Source organism: Mus caroli, chromosome 2 (genome assembly GCF_900094665.2).
Source record: "Mus caroli chromosome 2, CAROLI_EIJ_v1.1, whole genome shotgun sequence".
Taxonomy (NCBI): Eukaryota; Metazoa; Chordata; class Mammalia; order Rodentia; family Muridae; genus Mus; species Mus caroli.
The window spans coordinates 65,923,323-65,943,574 of record NC_034571.1 but is presented as its reverse complement, the minus strand read 5'-3'; the positions used below and the strand labels follow the sequence as shown (position 1 = coordinate 65,943,574).

Genomic DNA, 20,252 nt, shown 5'->3' with positions numbered 1-20,252 from the left:
AAAAAAAAAAAAAAACAACCAAAAACCCTTCTCTTATACTCAAGTAGAAAAGTTAATATACATTTCTTTCTATTCTTACCTCCACACAATCAAAGTTCTCATCAACTTTAGATGAATATTCAACACGGAACAGTGTTGACAGGCTACCAGCAATATAGTACAGCAAGATCTTCAGGCCCTTGTAACCGAAAGCAGTTTCACTGAGATAAAAAGCAAAAACAAAAAGCAGCCGAATAAATTTTTGCCAAGTCATTGAAAAGTATTAACTATAACATATAAACAAATTTAAAATCATACAGTTGCCTGTGAAGTTAAACTACATTCCAGGACATATTTAAGGTTATTTCTAGAGTCTGGAAAGATGGCTTAATAGGTAAGAGCACTTGCTATACAAGCTTAAGGAGCTGAGTTTAAATCGCAGCACCGGGCTGGAGAGATGGCTCAGCAGTTAAGAGCACGGGCTGCTCTTCCAAAAGACACAGGTTCAATTTGGGAATTGAACCTGTGTCAACCACATGGTGACTCACAACCATCTACAATGTGATCTGATGTCCTCTTCTGGCATGCAGGTGTACATGCAGAGCACTCACATATATTAAATAAATAAGTCTTTAAAAAAATGGATTTTAAATTGGGGCACACACATAAAAAGTCAGGTATCTGTGCATGTGCCCGTACTGCCAGTGCTGTGGGGAGTGGAGAAAGGAGACTAGCTGGAGCTTCTTGCCACTGGCCTAGCTCCAGGTTTAGTTAGAGACCCTTCTTATTCTCAAAGGAATAAGATGAAGTGTATAGGAGCAGGACATCAACATCCTCTGCTTTCTATGCACTATTACATACACAGGTGTGTGTGCACACACGTTTCTTGAATTGCTTTTTAAATCATTGAGTGAAACTTTCTACAGTTCAGGAGGTTATACTGCAAGTAGTATGACAAGAGGTAGAAAAACTAAAAAATAGTTATAATGACTATTAAGTCTAGATTGTGTGATCTGAATTCTAGCCACTTATATGTCCTTAGATAATTGTTCAAGTCTACCCATGCACAAAATAGAAATGCAATGGCTAATACTGCAGTCAAAATTCAAATATACATCTGTTGTTGTAAATAATAGGTATTATATACAAAGTGGTGCTCAATGCATAAACTATTTTTCTAATATACATTTTAAAAATCATCATGAAAAACAAGAGTTAAAAAAATAAAATCCGACTTTAAATCCTAAGAGAAAATATAGTATTGTTTTGTTTTGACCATATTAATTTAGCAAATATGTTACTTACTCATCCCCAAAGAGCTGATGGGTATATTCAGGAAAGAAAGTTCTAATGTCATTCTCAAGATCTTCAGGAAAACGAACTGTTCAAAAGAAGAAATATATAGCTAGACATTAGAGGTGACAGACATTTCTATTTCAAGAATTTCACTACAGTAGGATACTGCCAATATTCTCCTTACTCAAAATGTTTCTTCTCCTTACACTAAAGCTTCGGCATCAAAAGCCTACTTATTCTAAATCTGAGAAACTCAGTATGTGATTCAGTTTTTACTTTTCTACATTTCATACACAATGAAAGAGGAAACAACCCCAGAAAAGGACACTTTGAGATACAGCATCCATAAAACAAAACCAACAGTGTATAAACCATTCTTAACTGAGTGTGATGATGTACGGCCCTAACATGCCATCAGAGACATCGAATGTGTGTGTGTGGGTAGTGGTGGTCAGAGGACAACTATGCAGCTGGTTCTCTCCTGCTCGTTATCTAACTTGTGATGACTGAACTCAGATCAGGCTTGTTTAAGCCATCTCACCAGGCCCCATCTTGTTTTTTGACTTTGAGATGACATTTAATATTTTACTGTTGTTTTCCTTCTCTTAAAAATAATGCTGCTTGGGGACTGGAACGATGGCTCTGCATTTTAAGAATTACCGTTCTAAGAGAACCTAGGTTCAGTTCCCAAGAAAAACAAAGCAGCTTAGTCTGTTAACTCCAGCTCCAGGGGATCCTATGCCTTCTTCATCAACCAGGCATGCGTGTGATGCATATACATACACATGGGCAAACCATTCATACACATAAAACAAAAATAAAAAATTAATAATAAATTAATTAATTTATTTTAAATTTATTTAATTTAATTAAATAAAATTAAAAATAGCCAGGCATGGTGCCACACACCTTTATCCCAGCACTCAGGAGGCAGAGGCAGCTGGATCTCTGTGAGTTCAAGACCAACCTGGTCTACATAAATCAAGTTCCAAGATAGGCAGAGCTGTTACACAAAATCTGCTTCAGAGAATAAAATAAAAAGTTATGCTGCATGGCCTGAAGATACAGCTTAATGCCCAGCATGACCAAGAGATCCTGGGCTTAATCCCTATACTGCAAAACAAGCAAGCAAATAATGCTGGAATGATACTCATATTTATCTTGCTCTACTTTTATGATAAATATATAAGATGGGAACTATTTGGGAGTAAACTACCAGCACCAATTTTGTCTTTTTTGGTTTTTTTGAGACAGTTTCTCTATGTAGCTCTGGCTATCCTGGAACTGTCTCTGAAGACCATGCTGGCCTTGAACTCAAGAGATCCACCTGCCTCTGCCTCCTGAGTGCTGGGATTAAAGGTGTCACCACCACTGCCCAGCAACACTGTTTCTTATAAACACTGCTTAGATGTCTGGGAACACCAGCATCTACACTAAACTCCCATTTCCTACAATCTTGAGAATGCCCCTCAACTTCTATCTCAACCAATCAAAGATGGAAATGTGTTGCGTTATTTGTATAGATACTGTATAGATTTGTATAGTACAGATACTGATTTACTGGATACTTTCCTAATATATGCTATAAAAAAATTATCAAAAATACTAAACTGACTAGACTGACGACATGCCTCAATGGGTAAAGGCACTTGGCTGCCTACCCAGATAGCCTGAGTTCAATCCTAGAAAACTGCTTGGTGGAAAAAGGAAAGCCAACTCCCACAAGGTGTCCTCTAACTTTTTCACAAGTACCATGTTCTACTGCTGCTTCCAAAAAGAATTGTTTGAAATAAGAATGTAGTAATTTCTTTTTTTGGGGGGGGGGGGGGCAGAGTGGTTCAAGACAGAATTTCTCTGTGTAACCATGACCATCCTAGAACTCAATCTGTAGACTAGGCTGGCCTTGAACTCAAGAGATCTACCTGCCTCTGCCTCCTGAGTACTGGGATTAAAGACATGAGCCACCACTGCACAGCAAGCTGTAGTTTTTGAAAAAGGCCTTACACAACTGAAGAATGAAAAGATGAAGATTTCCACAGTTGTCATGGTCAGTGAAGTCATTCACTGCATGCAAAATATCACCAGAAGATCACCACTCTACAGAAGGTAAAAACGAGGTAACTTTCACTCTGGCATAAAACTCAACAGCGCACACTGTGGGAAAGACTAACATTCTGTGCTCACTGAGTTATTCAATGCAGTATGACGTCATCGACGATTCATGAAGCCTTCTTACCTTTTCCTAAACCTAATCAATTTTAAAATTTTTACAATTTTCAGGAAATAGAGAAAATTTAAGAAAATGTAAGACAAATAAATTCATAACATAGATTTGTCTAATAATTCTATACATTGACATTATTCTCTCAAACTAATGATCTAGAGAAACTGTATATAGGAAAGATTGACAGTTCTAAGTTAAAGGAGATTAAGAAAGAAATTACAACCCAATGGAGAACATGGGACTAGCTCAGGACTAGAGTGCTCACTACCAAGAGCAAGGTCTTAATTCAGTCCTCAGCATCACACACACACACACAAAATGCAAATAAATAAAGCAACCTTGAGTAGATCCTACTTTAAGAAAAATTTTTGACGTTTTGGTTATAAGCCCAGCCTTTAATAGCTAAGCCATCCCCTGACCCTACCACCACCACTTTTATTAGTAAAGGAACTTGAGGATGGCCAGAGGAACAAAGAAATTACTATTAGCTTTGATAATAGCATTATGTTTATGTGTACATATGAAGACAAGTTCATGAGAGAAGACATCTATGTACAGAAAGCTACTTTCAAATAATTTACCAAAATATACATTAAAGCAAATACAGCAAGTGTTAATTATTAAAGTTGTGTTATATTTTATATTTTCAATTTTTAGATGTTTGACATTTCTCACTCTAAAACTTGAAAGGAAAAAATAAAAAGAAGCCTAGTCAAATACTGCCCACTGTTAAATCTGAAAAGGGCTAGTGATACAGCTTAGACTTTATGAAGTTTAAGGTTGAGCATCACAATAATGCATATTTATGTGCAAACTCTCCTGGATAACAGGAACATTAATATTTTTAAGACTTTAAATGCAGCTGTAGCACCATGGCAAAAAGTAGATGCATGATAAAATGCCTAAATTACTATACAAAAGGAATTGCTTAGTGATGAACTATGGGTAACTTTTACTTTTGCTTTGTTCTGCCCTTTCTAAAAATTCAGCAGAACATATTACTCCAATAGACAGAAGAGTGAACAGATGTGGAAATAAGCCTAGTGTGGCAAGTATGTCTACAATCCCGGCACAGAGGAGACCAAGGCAGAAGTAGTGCAGATTCATGGACAGGCTGAGCCACACAATGAGCTCTAGGTCGGCCTAAGCTGTACCACATGACCTATCTCAAAGTTTAACAGAACAGGAAAAAAAACCTAACACCTTCTCTCATCTATCTCTCGACTGAGAAAAAAAAAAAAAATCACTAAAACTTTTCCTTCCATGAAACCTGTATCACTCATTATTTTAATGGTGCCTGATTGCTATAATACCGTATGGTCTACAATAAATCTTCCTTTTGAATAACATTTCTGTAATTTTTAGAAAAAACACAGAAGAAGATTAAGAGTTCAAGGCTAGACTTGGGTACATGAGTTTCAGGACAGTCTACCATGTGTCCTTATCTCAAAAGACTAAGACTAAGGAATTAACAAAATGTGAATTTAGGGGACTGGAGAGATGGTTCAGCGGTTAAGACTACTACTGGCTGCTCTTCCAGAGGTCCTGAGTTCAATTCCCAGCAACCACATGGTGGTTTACAACCATCTATAATGGGATCTGAGGACCTCTTCTGGCCTGCAGGTGCACATGCAGATAGGGCACTCATATACATAACATAAAAAATAAATCTTTAAAGAATGTGATTTTTAATCAACTTTTCAAGTTTAATAACTATGGTGGTTTGAATGGCCACCCGGGATCATTTACTTGAATGCTTGGTTCCCTAGTTGGTGGAACTGTTTTAGGAAGAACTAGAAGGCCTTGTTAGAAGATGTGTATCACTGGGGATGAGCTTTAAGGTTGAAGAAGCCTAAACCAGGCAATTTCACTCTCTCTACCTCTACCTTTTATGTAAGATATAAAGCTCTCAGCTACTGCTCCAGTACCATCCCTGCCTGCCATGATCATCATGGACTAATGCTCTGGAACTAAGCAAGCCTCCAATTACACGCATCCTTTTATAAATTGCCTTATTTGATAGTTTCCTGCTGAAAGACTACATTTCTCAGCTTCCCTTGTGGACTACAGAAGTCATTTCTGCCACTATAATGGCATTACTCTGTAGGCACTTTGGCAAACCATACATACTAAGCGACAAAGTGCCCCCTACAGTGAATAAACATAGTCCTGCCTAAGATCAAACCAAACCTTTGTATCTTTTTACAGCTGCCCTTTAATAATCTAACCTATGCTGCCAAAGACCCAGGATAGTAAATCTGAGTCTAAAAATGTCTCAAACCCACAGACAAACCTCCCTGAGTTTCATACAATCCCAGGCTAAGAGCAGGCCAGGTAGGCCCCCTCTTTTCTCCCTAGCAGCCTTTTATCTTCACTCTTTATCCTTTCTCTCTCTCCTTGACATATTCTGAACTATGTGGGGGAACCACACTACATTCAACACCCCCCCACCCACAACATAGTAAAATGCTGGGTCATGGTAATTATGGAGCTAACACAGAGGCACCAAGTTAGGCACTGGGGGGGGGGGGTGTCACTGGAGCTTAATTCACTGGCACTTTTGGTCAAAGGCTTCACTGCTGGAAGAAAGTTTGGCTTTAGAATTCTGAATTCTCCACTGACCTACCATTCAATCAGCTCAGCCAGACAAGAGCCAACAACCTTACACTTGCCCTGCCATGGCTTAATCCTGGAGCTGTATAGGCTGAAACATGACCTTACTTTCTAAGCACATTTGGTCATTTCCAGACTTGGAGGATTTTGTGAGCAACTAGACACTGAACCCTGTCTACACCTTGGTCCTGAGTCCATCCATGGGTTTCAAATTTTCTGTACCAAAAGAAACTCATTTGCCTGTTTGAGGGCTAACTTAAAGGGGACCCAATTAGAACTTAATCTTTCAATGCAAATCTGCCTTCAATATACACTGGAAAATGGCTACCATTCATAATTTTTGATTACCTAAAATGATAGGTAACTCTGTAAGATTGAATGGTAGCTTGGTCCAAGGCCCCTCCCCCATAGAATTCAGTTTACTTTAATCCTTCAAGACTCTAGTTTACAGCCACACCCAGAGTCAGAATGCCTAACACTATATCTGCTGGGCCGCCAAACTTGCATGTCCATAGACCTCTTTTGCTTTATGCTTTTGACCTATTGTGTTTCTGTCTCTCCAAACCTGGAAATTCCTGCTTATATCTCTGACAGCTAAGAGATAAGAGCATTTCAGGTTGTCTGTTTCCATCTTCAGTCGCACACAAACTGAATATGGATATGTACATCACTGGATTCAGCCTACAGTGCTTTACATGTCTTTTGGGTATGTATTGAAACATTGTTTCATGCTGTACTATTCTACTAAAAAAAAAAAAATGGGTTCTAAAACACAGTTTTTACTCACTGTTGAACCCAAAAGTTCAGAACACCCAAGATCCAATTCACAGACCATATGAAGCCTAAGAAGGAAGACCAAAATGTGGATGCTTCGGTGCTTTTTAGAAGGGGGAACAAAATACTCACAGAAGGAAATATGGAGACAACGTATGGAGCAGAGACTGAAGGAAAGGCCATCCAGAGACTGCCCCACCTGAGGATCTACCCCATATACAGCCACCAAACCCAGACACTATTGTGGATGCTGGGAAGTGCTTGCTGATAGAAGCCTGATATGGCTGTCTCCTGAGAGGCTCTATTAAGAGCCTGACAAAGACAGAGGTGGAAGCTCACAGCCAACTATTGGACTGAGCCTGGGGGTTGGAGAAAGAGTCCCCAATGGAGGAGTTAGAGAAGGGACTGAAGGAGCTGAGGGGTTTTGCTGCCCCATGGATGGAGCAACAGTGTTAACTGGCCAGACCTCCCCTTGGAACTCCCAGGGACTGGACCACCAACCAAAGAATACACAGGAAGCAACCCATGGTACTGGCCACATATGTGGCAGAGGATGGCCTTGTTGGACATCAGTGGGAGGAGAGACCCTTGGGCCTGAGGGGGTTTGATGCCCCAGTGTAGGTGAATGCCAGGGCAGGAGGACTGGAGTGGATGGGTCGGGGAGCACCCTCATAGAGCCAGGGGGAGGGGGAAATGGGCGAGGCGGTTTCCAAAGGGGAGACCTGGAAAGGGGAAAATATTTGAAATGTAAATAAAGATAATATCTAATCGAGAAGAGAAGAGAAGAGAAGAGAAGAGAAGAGAAGAGAAGAGAAGAGAAGAGAAGAGAAGAGAAGTTTGGTTCTAGATTTGGGGTTGGGCCCAAATTATCTTTAAAGCTTTTATAAAGCATTGCTAGTATTTTAAAATTTGTAAGTTCACCGAGTGATTTGGGGGTGGGGGGGGCGGTTTCAAGACAGGGTTTCTCTGTGTAGCCCTGGCTGTCCTGGAACTCACTCTGTAGAGCAGGCTGGCCTCGAACTCAGAAATCCGCCTGCCTCTGCCTCCCCAGTGCTGGGATTAAAGGCTTGTGCTGGGATTAAAGGCTTGTGCCACCACGCCCGGCCCGAGTGTGATTTTAAAAGGATGTATAATCTTCATTTGCTGTAACATATCATACATGTAACTTGGATTTAACACTTGTTTTCCTTAGGAAGAGGGTGCCAGATAGCCTCATCTTTGAACACCATGTGGCTGATAATCACATAACCAACCACCAGGTGCCTTGCTGCCATCTTGGTATCCACATGACTTCACCATCTTGGCTAAGCTGACCTTGTGGTAGAAATCAATGAGGCAGCACCCACTAAGCCCTCTGCTTAGCCTTGCAGCTCCCTCCCTTTTATTAGACTAGAGAGGCATCACCAGGCAAAAACCTCCTCTTTATATAAAGATTAATTACTTCTCATGTCTCACATGGACATCCCATTATTATTATGGGATGGATTATAGCTTAATGGATCTCACAGTGTACATCCACATCCTAAATGTCTCAAACAGAGAGGCAAATCACTCTGACCTCAATGTCTCTGGAAGTGACATATGAAGATGCCATGAACAGGAAAACCTTGTACATATAAGTCTCTCAACTGACTAGGATGGGACCTGCAAGCTAGTTTAGTTGGGCATGCCCTTTACCTTGGCATTCAATCCTTCCCCTTAGCAAAAGCTAATTCCCAGATCCATACCCTAACCACCCTGTTCCCTCATTGGTGGCGGATGCTAGATATTCTGTCATCAAACTCACAGCTTTGAAAAGTTATTTAGAATATCCAAGCAGTGTCTTTGACAGTTGGTTTTTGTATTTGTAGACTCACAAACAATTCTATTAAGTGATATCCCAGGCCTTTATACTCTTTAGGAGGGTAAGAATGAAGGCGATTCTCTCCAGCCTGGGCTCACTTGGGATTTTCTGAGACTATTATCTAGCCTGTATGCAGATAAAGAGCTCCAGGGCCAGTGCCTGAACTCCTACCTTAAAGCCCACAAGAAGTATACAAAGCTTTAGCAATGATGCTTGCAGATTATTTTCTAAGAAATTCCAAAAGCCAGTATGTGTTAAAGCTTAATTTGGTTATCTTGCTTTATAACTTATGTCTCTAAACAACCAATCTATTTTTAAACAGAATGATATTAAGAAATATGCTTACTTCCATCAGTACATGGGTAACCTAGAGATCTGACAAATTTGCAGGAGTTGTCTTTAGCCTTGTCAATTCAGTCTATGATTTACTACAGATCTGCTATGACAGCTTTCATCTTTCATCTGTTGGTTCAGTGTATTGAATAAAAATGTTGAGTTTTTTTAAAGGTTCTGTTAATAGAGTTAATTTTAGAGAACTTTGTAAAGTGAATCATTTATTCTCAACAGAGTAGACACTGTCTACTTCCTAAATTGAAAATTAAAAATAACTTTTTTTTTTTTGAGAAATAAAACTTACAATTACACTGTCTCTTGGAATATAGGTATAACAATTTGATGTTAACAAAAATAAGTATTGTCATGTTTTCAAATAGTAGATATGGTCATTTAAGTGAATAATCCCAATTTTACAAATACCTTATCAAATTGTTTCTAACCAAAAATTTTGTTTTACTCAAGATACTGTTTTTTTGTTTGTTAATAATAGCTGCTATTGTTAACATTTGAAATATACAAAGTATATTTGTGTATGTAAAAGCAAGTAGTATCACTTAGGCATTTTCTGTTCAGATTCATTCCTTGGATGTCAACTTTGGTTTTTCGAGACAGGGTTTCTCTGTGTAGCCTGGCTGACCTGGAACTCACTCGGTAGGCCAGGCTGGCCTCAAACTCAAAAATCTGCCTGCCTCTGCCTCCCGAGTGCTGGGATTAAAGGCGTGCGCCACTACTGCCAGGCTAAGTGACTTCTTTCACAAGCTCCCCGGTGCTTGTTCCTTAGGCAGGAGTCTGATGTAAACAAAGAGCTAATATCCTTCCACAGAACTCTTGGTTTGTGGTTCAGTCAGATCTACTATTGCATTTAACTCATTTTAATCTTGATATAAACGTTTTCCTCGTATAACTTTGTTTTGTGTCTCTTAATGTTCCCCACAAATTTATAGATATTCCTCCCTGACTTCTGTTATGGATAGTTGCCAACTTAACTTTTATTATGGCCCCTTGGATGGATCCTCTTCCACTGCTAGTTGTTGCTCCCCTCCCTCATCAACCTCTGGCAGCCTTGAGGAGTTACTGAGAGAGATGCCCCAAACCCCTAAGCAGTTTAGGGAACCTCTAAAAAGGGGAACTAATGGACCATGGGACATCCAACTCATCCCTTTTCTTGCTACTCTGGACATTGTTTTGGAACAAAAACAACTGGACTGAAGCCATTTCTGCATCAATGAACCTTTCTGTCTCACCAGCTCACATTAGCTTAACATCTTTCAGGACCAGCTCAATTCCTTGACTGCTGCAGTACTCCAAAATTAAAAAAGGACTATATCTGACTACTAGAATAGGATTTGTGCTTTCTTCTGTGAGCACACTGCTTCCAAGCTAACAAATCCTAACTAGTTTAAAATGGGGCCTACAGATAGGCACCAGAAACTTTTCAACAATAAGCTTCCTCCTATGTCTTAGGGTTTCTATTGCATATAAACACCATGACCAAAAAGCACGTCAGGGAGAAAAGATTTTATCCAGCTTATACTTCCACAGCATTGTTCATCATTGAAGGAAGTCATGGCAGGACTCAAATAGAGCAGGATCCTGAAGGCAAGAGCTGATGCAGAAGCCATGGAAGAGTGCCACTTAATGTCTTGCTACGCCTAGCTACTTCAACCTACTTTCTTATAGAGCCCATGACCACCAGCCCAGGGATGAAACCACCCACAATGGGCTGGACCCTCCCCCATCAATCACTAAGGAAGAAAATGCTTTACAGCCAAATATTATGGAGACATTTTCTCGGTTGAGGTTCCCTCCCTAACTCTAGTTTGTGTGTCAAGTTGACATGGGACTAACCAGCATATCCTATGTATGGGCTTTTGGTTCCCTCCCAATCTGGCTCATTCCTGTGATCATCTTTTCCTCCTTATCCTCACGCTTATGTTTTACCGTCTTCTAATTATTGTGCTTACTGACCTTCACTCTACCTAAGCAAAATGTTCCACACAAACTCTCCCAAGAGCTTGCCTACCATGACAGTTCCATTTTCTCCTGACACATCTTCAAAAAAGATCTTTTAGATATTGTGGAGAAACTCTGTTAAAAGGGATCTTCGTTGGGCTGGAGAGATGGCTCAGTGGTTAAGAAAACTGGCTGCTCTTCCAAAGGTCCTAAGTTCAATTCCCAGCAACCACACAGTGGCTTGCAACCATCCAATGCCCTCATCTAGTGTAGATGAAAACAGCAACAGTGTACTCATATACATAACTAAATAAATCTTTAACAAGAAAGGGACCTTCATCCCTTTTACCCCAGGCTAGCTACAATTCTATTATTCCTCTTCTTTCTACTGTCCCTTCCCTTTGATGTTCTATAGCTCTCTGCTACTTCAGCTACCTCATTTTGGTGCAACAGGCCTGGCAATGGGACGAGTCACTGTCAACCTAGATCAACTGTGCTCACTTGTCCCACCTCTGTCCCTCCTTACCCCTCAACTTTCCAGGGAGCTCTCAGCTCAACTCTGTAACCAAATCACCTGCTTACAGCCCTCTAATAATTACTTTCCAAGTCGCTTCATGAACACAGGATGGCGCCCATGATGTTAAGACCTGCTGCAACATGACCAGGTACCCCCTCTTTAATGGACCTAGACCTAACCCCTCCAGACAAAAAACATAAAACAAAAAACCCTGCGTTTTTAATATTCTCTCCAGAGTTAGAAATGATAGTTTCCTGCTGAAAGACTTTTATTTCCCAGCTTCCTTTACAGGCTACAGAAGTCATTTCCATTCCTATAAGGGATCACATCCCATCTTCCTCTGTAGACATCTTAGCCATCCACATACAAGGGTAACAAAGTGTCTCCTCACTATGAATAAGAGTCCCAGACTTAGCCTCTTTCCACTGTCTCTAATCATCTAACAGTAGTCATAGAAATCTCTTCACAGCAATAGAAAAGAAACTAAGCCTGAAGTTGGTAACAGGGACTGGAATAATTGCTGTGACAGTCCTAACCATGCTGCTCGTTGGAAGAACATGGACTCTAGGACTCTGACCTAGGAAAGCTGTTCAATGTTGTAAGCAGTACAAAATAGACCATCCTACAAGTGTGGAGAACAGCAGTGCTGAGAGCAATGTAGACTATGAAGGCCCAGCTCACAAGGTCTCAGGAGACCAACCTTAGCAACTTAGCTACAGACCATTCTTGTAATACTGATAAAGAAATATACCTGCATTTTGTCCTTGTCCTTAGAATATGCTGGAGGTAAAATTGAAGAGTTTTGGATTATGGTATTGGCAGAGATTAAGAGAGCCCAGTATTTGCTGTCACATGGTTATTAGTGATCACACAGATTTACAATGATGAAGAGAAAACAGGGCCAAAAAGAAAAATACAAAATGTACAGTTTGAGGAGAAAAAAAAGAGTACCAGGAAATTTAATGTTGGAGCCAAATCCTGTGCTCAAAGAGTTTAGGGGAAATGGATTAAATGGAGTGGTGTCCTGAGGCAAGACCCCACTCAGCTAAGCTTCCAATTTGTTATTCAACAGGGAAAGCATCAAATCAACACTTATGCAAATGTAATGCAGGAAGAGGAGCCAGGACTCAGTCCAAGCAGGCAGCAGACTTAACCACTTCAGTGAAGTGTTCTGACTTCAGCAAGGATACAGGAGTCAAGAAGTTGTGGAAAGGGGTTTTCTCCAAGGCCAAAGAAAGCAGCTGAGGCATGCAGGAGGAGAGTCCCTTCATGGAGGTTCAGAGAGGTCATTGTATGAAGTTACAAAAGTTTAGCTTGGAAGGTGTTGCAACCCTAAATATTGGAGATGCCAGAGCCATGCTGAGGAGAGCTGCGTGCAGGGTGTGGAACCAGTACAGAAATTTGTTGCAGTCAACAAAGCTGGAAAGAGTGGAGATCTGAAGATCCCTTTGACATCAGATGTGTTTTTGGGATTTGGAGTTTGCTCTGCTGGGTTTCAGTTTTGCTTTGGTCCAGTATCTCACTACACCCACCCCTCCTTTTGTAATGCATATTGTGCCACACAGTAAGCTGGGAATGCGTAATTTGCTTTGTTTTATTTTATATTTGCCTTGAGTCTCAGCAGAGACTTTGAACTTTGGCACTTATAAGTGTTAACTGTAAAGGAGGACTATGAGGACTGAATGCATTTTGCATTATGATATATATATATATATATATATATATATATATATATATATATAATGTATACATATATATATATATATAGCTATATGGGGGTCAGGGAGTGGAGTGTGGTGGTTTGAATGGAAATGGTCCCCATAGGCTCATTTATTTGAATGTTTGGTTCCCAGCTCAAAGACTGTATAGGAAGGATTAGATGTGACCTTGTTGGAGTAGGTTATGTCACTGGGGGGTGGGCTTTGGGGTTTCAAAAGCTCATGCCAGACCTTGCTCTTGCTGACTCTTGCTTGTAGACCAGATAGATGTAAGCTCTCAGCTACTGCTGTAGTGCCATGCTTGCGCACCTGCTGCTATGGTCCCTAACATGATAGTCATGGACTCACCCTATAAAAGTGTAAGCAACCCCCCAATTAAATGCTTTCTCTTATAAACTGCCTTGGTCACAGCATTTCTTCACAGCATAAGAGCTGTAACTAAGACACTACCTAAGGCTAGTCAACTGACAAATGGAGTACTTTCTCCTCTTATATTCTCAAAGATATCAAATCTATAAATATCCCTTTCCTTCCCAGTAATTTTTCCTTGTCTGATATTCTTGGCATCAACAAATGAACATGTTGTCCACCCAGATGGCCCAGTGGTTAAAGTGCTTGCTGCTCTTGAGCACTCTGGCTCCCAGCACCTACACTAGGCTGCTTACAACTGCTTGTAAATTCAGCTCCAGGGACTCCCACACCCTCTTCTAGCCCCTCCATGTGCAGATAGAGACACACAGATACACAGAAACAAAAATATAAAGTGTTTAAAAAATTATCTTATAATAAGATTAGTATCTATCTTACTAGAGTAAGATAGATATAAATTAATAGATATTAATATAAAGCAAGATAAGAAGTTAATGAGGGGACAGAGATGAAGAGATGTTTTTATTACTGGAAAGAGGTGAAATACTTTATAACAAAGAGTTATAAATTCATGGTTGGGGACATTGCTCAGTTGGTAGACTACTTGCCTAAGATGCATGAGGCCCGAGGTTTGAGTCCTAGTACCACAGAAACTGGACATGCCTATAATGCCAGCACTCAAGAGGTGGAGAAAGATCAGGGTCATCCCGAGCTATTACATATCAAGTCTGAGGCCAGCCTACGATGAATAAAACCCATCTTAAAAACAAAATAAATTTTAAAAGTCAACTTTTTAAAAAAGACACAAGTCTTTAACGTCTATACTAGAGTATTTAGCTCAATAATAAATGCAAATTATTAAGAAGCTAACATAAGGCTGGAGAAATGGCTCAGTAACTGAGAACATTTGCTGCTCATGCAGAGGACCTAGGTTCAGTTCCCAGCACCCACATGGTAGCTCACAACCATTTATTTCAGGCAGTCTGACTCTCCTAACCACCAAGGGCACCAGACATACATGGAATGCACATATATGTAGGCAAAACACTCATACTATAAAATACAGAAATCTTAAGAGAAAGAAAATGAAGAAACAAATAAATCACTATAGTGAATTACATAAACAGTGATAACAACCTCTACTTGTTTATTTTTGAGACAGAGTCCCATTATGTAGCCCTCTGCCTCTAAAGTATGCCACCACATCTGACCTCACTTCTATTCAAATAAAGTTCTAGGAATAGGACTGGGCAATATTTTAGTGGTAAAGCATACAGTTAGCTTGTGGAGACCCTAGGTTGAACCCCCAGCACTCAAGGATGAATGTTTTAAAGTTGTAAAATAGGTAAAGCTAATGTGAGTAAAGCAGTCTCCAGCAGCAATCAGCTTTCAGAGGATAAGGCCCCCAGGGAATGCAACAAAGCTCTGCGGGCTATGACACACACTGTCACTATGTCAGAGCAACAAACAGAATGAGCTTATCTAGCACCCAAACCTTGGCCTCTAGATAGTATTCACTGAAAGAATCTAGGGCTCTTGGAAAAATGTTAATTCCAAGACTATGAGGATCCCTCAAAACAAACCAGGTGTGGTCTTGCATGTACTCGTAATCTCAGAGCTGTGGGGAATGGAGCTCTCCACAAGAAGGCCACTGGACTGGCAGTCAGTCTAGTAGAAAAAATAGAGCTCCATGCATAGGGAGAGATCCTGCCTCAAAGGAATAAGGTAAAACATTCAATAAACATCCTCCATCTGTACATACGCATGTGCATGCCACACACGCTTAAACCTCCCCTCACATTCTTCTACTGTAAATAAAAAATAACAAAAAAAAACCCATAGAGAAAAATCAAAATAAATGCTGACAAGGATATGGGGAAATTGAAATTTTGTGCCTTATTTGTAGGAATGAAAAATGGGTATAAAAAAGTAGCTATAGAAACTGTTGACAGTTCCTTTAAAAATTACAAATAGGTCTGTCTGGACATGTAACTCAGCTGGTAGGATGCTTGCCTAGCCTGCATGAGACCCACATGTTTGATCTGCAGCACCATATAACTGAGATGGGATGGTAATCACCTATAATTCCAACACACTGAAGATGGAGACACAAGGATCAGAACTTTTGGGTAGCTCAGCAGCATTTGGTGAGCATGCATAAAGCCTAAAGTTCAATAACTTCCAACCCCTCACACATTCCCTAAACTATAATGAACCAACAATTCCACCTCGGCGTACATAACCAAAATCCAAAGCTAGATTTTTGCAAAGAAGATATTCACACAACTATATTCATTCACAATAGCTGAAAGGTGGAAGCAGCCCAAAGTCTATCAACGGACTGACTAGACAAAGGATGGATGGATGGACACACAGACACACACAAAGATGAATGCTATTAATTCATCTTTAAAGGAATTATGTCATATACTACAATGTGAATAAAACTTGGTAGCATGTTAAATGAAAAATAGTCAAATACTATATGGTTGCACTTTTATGATGTTATCTCAGACAAATTCTAGAAACAGAAAATAAAATGGTAGAGGCTAGAGTCTGGGAGAAATGGATATTTAATAGGCACAGTGTCTTTGTTTGGGTTTTATTGCTATGAAGAGACACCATGACCACAGCAACTCTTATAAAGGAAAACCTTTAATTGGGGCTGGCTTATAGTTACAGTTTAGTCCATTAGAATCATGGCAGGAAGCATGGAAGGAGACAGACTGCACATAGCTTGAGCACAGGAGACCTCAAAGCCCACCCCCACAGTGACACACCTCCTCCAACAAGGCCACACCTCCTCATATTGCTACACATTATGGACAGGGGCCAATTACAGTCTGGCCCCCATAGACTGTTACTCTCCATTAGCATCACGGCAGGAAATATGGTAGTATACACTTTTTGGCTATTGTAAATAACTCACTTTTAAGCATTCATGTATAAATGAACATCTTCGCTTTCCTTGAATAGACACGTAATAAAACTGCTGGCTCATGTAGCTAATTTATGTTTGTTTTTTTAACTAGGGCTGGAGAGATGGCTCAGAGGTTAAGAGCACTGGTCTCTTCCAGAGGTCTTGAGTTCAATTCCCAGCAAACACATGGTGGGAATCTGATGTCCTCTTCTGGTATTCATGAAGATAGAGCACTTATGAACATAAAATACATTTAAAATATTTTCCAAACCAAAGTTGTTATATCATTTTAGATATAACACCAGCAACCCATGAATTTCCACATCCTAACCAACAGCTGTTATTATCATATTTGCAATTTTTAAAAAAAAGATTTATTTATTATATGTAAGTACACTGTAGCTGTCTTCAGACACACCAGAAGAGGGCATCCGATCTCATCATAGATGTTTGTGAGTCACCATGTAGTTTCTAGGATTTGAACTCAAGACCTCCTGAAGAGCAGTCAGTGCTCTTACCAGTCCTGCTCGCTCGGGCCTGAAGATTGATTGATTGACTGATTAATTATATGTAAGTATGAGCACCAGAAGAGAGCATCAGATCTCATTACAGATGGTTGTAAGCCACCATGTGGTTGCTGGGGTTTGAACTCAGGACCTCTGGAAAAACAGTCAGTGCTCTTAACCGCTGAGCCATCTCTCCGTCCCCCTGTTTGCAATTTTTCCCCCCGGAGACAGGTTTCTCTGTATAGCTCTGGCTGTCCCCGAACTCAGAAACCCGCCTGCCTCTGCCTCCCAAGTGCTGGGATTAAAGGCATGTGGCACCACTGCCTGGTGTATTTGCAATTTTTAAGATGAGATCACATATACTTACTGCCACACTATCTTTCCCCTACCCCTTCTACCGCATGAACTTAGAACTGCCTAAAAATCTCCATGTCCAGTCAATGCAGAAAGTACCTGTTACGTAATCGTCTTAACCTCAAGCTGTGTTTCCTATTTTAAAGGCTCTGTTAAATACAGGGCTGCACACACAGAACTCCTCTGAAAGGACATACGCACCTAGTTTCAGCTCGATTGCTGTGTTGGTGTTACACTTGTACTCTGCTAGTTTCTTCTCCACGGCACTCTTATACTCCACCAGAAATTTCTCCAAGGCTAGAAACGAATAAAGCACAGCAAGAGGATTCTACTACACACAGCACAGACGTTCCATTCTAAGTGACAAGTTGGGCAGTGTAAAAACGACTTTCTCAAAGGACATCTAAAAAAAATGATCTCAGGAATCCTGAAGGGTAAGGAGACCCAGAGTGTGCCCTGAACCAGGGCAGGACAGCACCGCGCTCGCTCAGAAGTTGGCTGGGAGGGAGGTGGGCAGGGCCCTGGAGAGGATCAGCTGGCGGGAACTGGACCTGATGGGTTACATTAGGGCGACAGTGAGCAAAGGGGAACGAGGGGGTGAAAGGCCCCGAGGCAGACCGCGCTCCACCAGACCAAACTGCGCGCCTTGCCTGAGCTCAAGGCCCGGGCTGCCCACGGGAGGCGCCGAGCGTCAGCACCGGGGGCGGGGGCGCCGAGCGCGGCCCACCGGGAGCCAGTCCCCGACCCTCAGTGCCTCGCGGAAGGGAGAGGCCTTCTGGAACCTCGGCTAGAGCCCGAAAGTTCCAGGCGGCCACTGTCACGGCCGCCTCCACGTTCTTCCCCAGAAGCACCCGCCTCCTCCCCTTGCTAAACTTTTCCCGGGAACTTACCCGCCATTTCCGAGCTCCGAGCGCCCGCAGCTGAGGAAGGACAAATCAACCCGCGCGCTCCCGGGCCGGAAGTGACCGCAAGGACTTACGCGTTTTCCCCGCCCATCCTCGGCGAGCCGCGAACCAATGAGAGGGAGAAGGTCCAGGCGCGCAGCGGCGGAAGTGCCTCAGGAGGCGGGGCTAGCACCGTGAGAAGGCGCCCGCGGTTGCCTAGCCACCGCACGTGAGGATACCCTCACCCCAAGTCTTTGGCGTCCTAGCCCTTGCTGGCCCCTAGAGACTTGCTTAGAAATTAATGTGAATTCTCAGACTGCTTAAGGCGATTGTACCTCCCATCTTTTGGCCCAAACTCAAGTTTTTCTGTGGGGGTTTCATTTCGAAGTTTTTAAACTTTTTGATTCAACTTTGCCATAACCCATTTTAAAAGGTTCCTCTGAATTTTATTCGTATTTTGGAGCTGGGTGTCCAACTTAGAGTCATACTTATGGTAGACAAAAGGCTCTGCCACTAACCCATTATATACTTTCTTTGTGCTCTCACATTGAAAAATAGTACCATATTAAAGAACTCAGGGACCCAAAATGGAAGACTCCCGAAAGCTGTGCTCTGATCACATGCTCGCGTGTACAACTATTAAAATTTAGAAATATACCTGCTTTTGCTCTTAAGTTTTCTGGACAACCATTTAGCTCACCAAAAGTGGTTACTAACACTACCTCAAGTGGCTTGATTTAGTTGGACTTTTATGAGGTCCTAGTGGCTTGAACTACATCATAGGATGCTACCCATTTTTAATCATGGACCTTATTATTTAGTTGCTGTTGGATTTTTTTTTTTTCTCCCAGAGGATAATTTGCTATTTACCTCTACGATGGTATTCAAACACCAGACTCCCTGGTGTCAACACATTTGCTGATACGCTTTAAAATGATGCATGCCGTCTGGAAAGTTGATCTTTGGTGTATCAGGGTTCTCTAGAAAAGAAGGAACCAATGGAATGAACATATATTAAAAGATGACTTACCACCTTGGCTTACATGGTACACTTGGAAAGGCCAGACAGTGTTTGTCTCACAGCAAATGCTGAAAACCTGGTGGTCAGTCCTCAAAGATAGGAGCCTCAGCCCAATCTGTCTGTGAAGACCTGAGGGATTCCTGGAGAACTGTTGGGTCTCTGCCTATCAAGGTTCTAATATCAGTGCTTGAGAAGGCTAGGCTGACTCCATGACAGGCTTCAAATTGGCAGTTAAAGAGGTTAGGCCTAAATCTCTTACCAAGACCTGGGCAAGTCCAGGCAAGTCCAGGCCTCAGAAGCCGGCCCGCCACCTGTCTGGCCACCTGTCTGGCCCAAGGCAAGGACAATGGGTCAGCAGCAGTTTCCAGGCCTCCCCCAACAAGTTTACAGCCTCCCTACCCAGGCAATGGAATGTCAGTAGAGATGGACCCAACAGATTATCATAGAGGTCACCTACCCCAGAACTCCCTCACGTGCTTTAAATCAGGCTTGTGAGCTCACTTGGGTGTCTCTCTACCTGGGTCATGGGAGACCCAGCTTGCTATACCTCTGCAGAATTCAACACTCTTTGTGGTTACATACTATTGGAGTCCAGGGTGACATTCTTCAGCAAATCATGGACCCTTACACACCAGAAAGGTCAATGAACTCTCCAGTGAGAATGAAGGTTAAGGAGGCAAGTTAGCAAATCTTTCTTTCTACCTTTTACCTGGGCCATTACCAGAAGGTGCTGCCCACACTTAGGGTGAGTCTTCTCTCATCAATTAAGGTGATCAAGACAATCCCCAGCAAACATGCTCACACTAATATATGTTTGTGTGTGTCATATATGTATGTGTTATGTAGTATATATGCATATATGTATATATATGTAATACATATATGCATGTATTTGTGTATATAAACATTTATATGTGTGTATTTTGTTCTATGCCATGGTGACAG

General features: G+C 41.4%; 1 protein-coding gene across 1 annotated transcript in view; it reads right to left on the bottom strand.

Moving 5' to 3' along the window:
- Hat1 (histone acetyltransferase 1) overlaps positions 1-18,358 on the bottom strand; it is a 46,900-nt gene extending 28,542 nt beyond the window's left edge. Inside the window, exons 1-4 of the mRNA XM_021155531.2 lie at positions 18,293-18,358; positions 17,604-17,699; positions 1,285-1,360; positions 80-200 (exon numbers count right to left, since the gene is read on the bottom strand). Coding sequence (XP_021011190.1) covers positions 80-200; positions 1,285-1,360; positions 17,604-17,699; positions 18,293-18,299 — 300 coding nt within the window. The 5' untranslated portion in view covers positions 18,300-18,358. The remainder of the gene's footprint in view (positions 1-79; positions 201-1,284; positions 1,361-17,603; positions 17,700-18,292) is intronic.
- Positions 18,359-20,252: the final 1,894 nt, after the last annotated feature.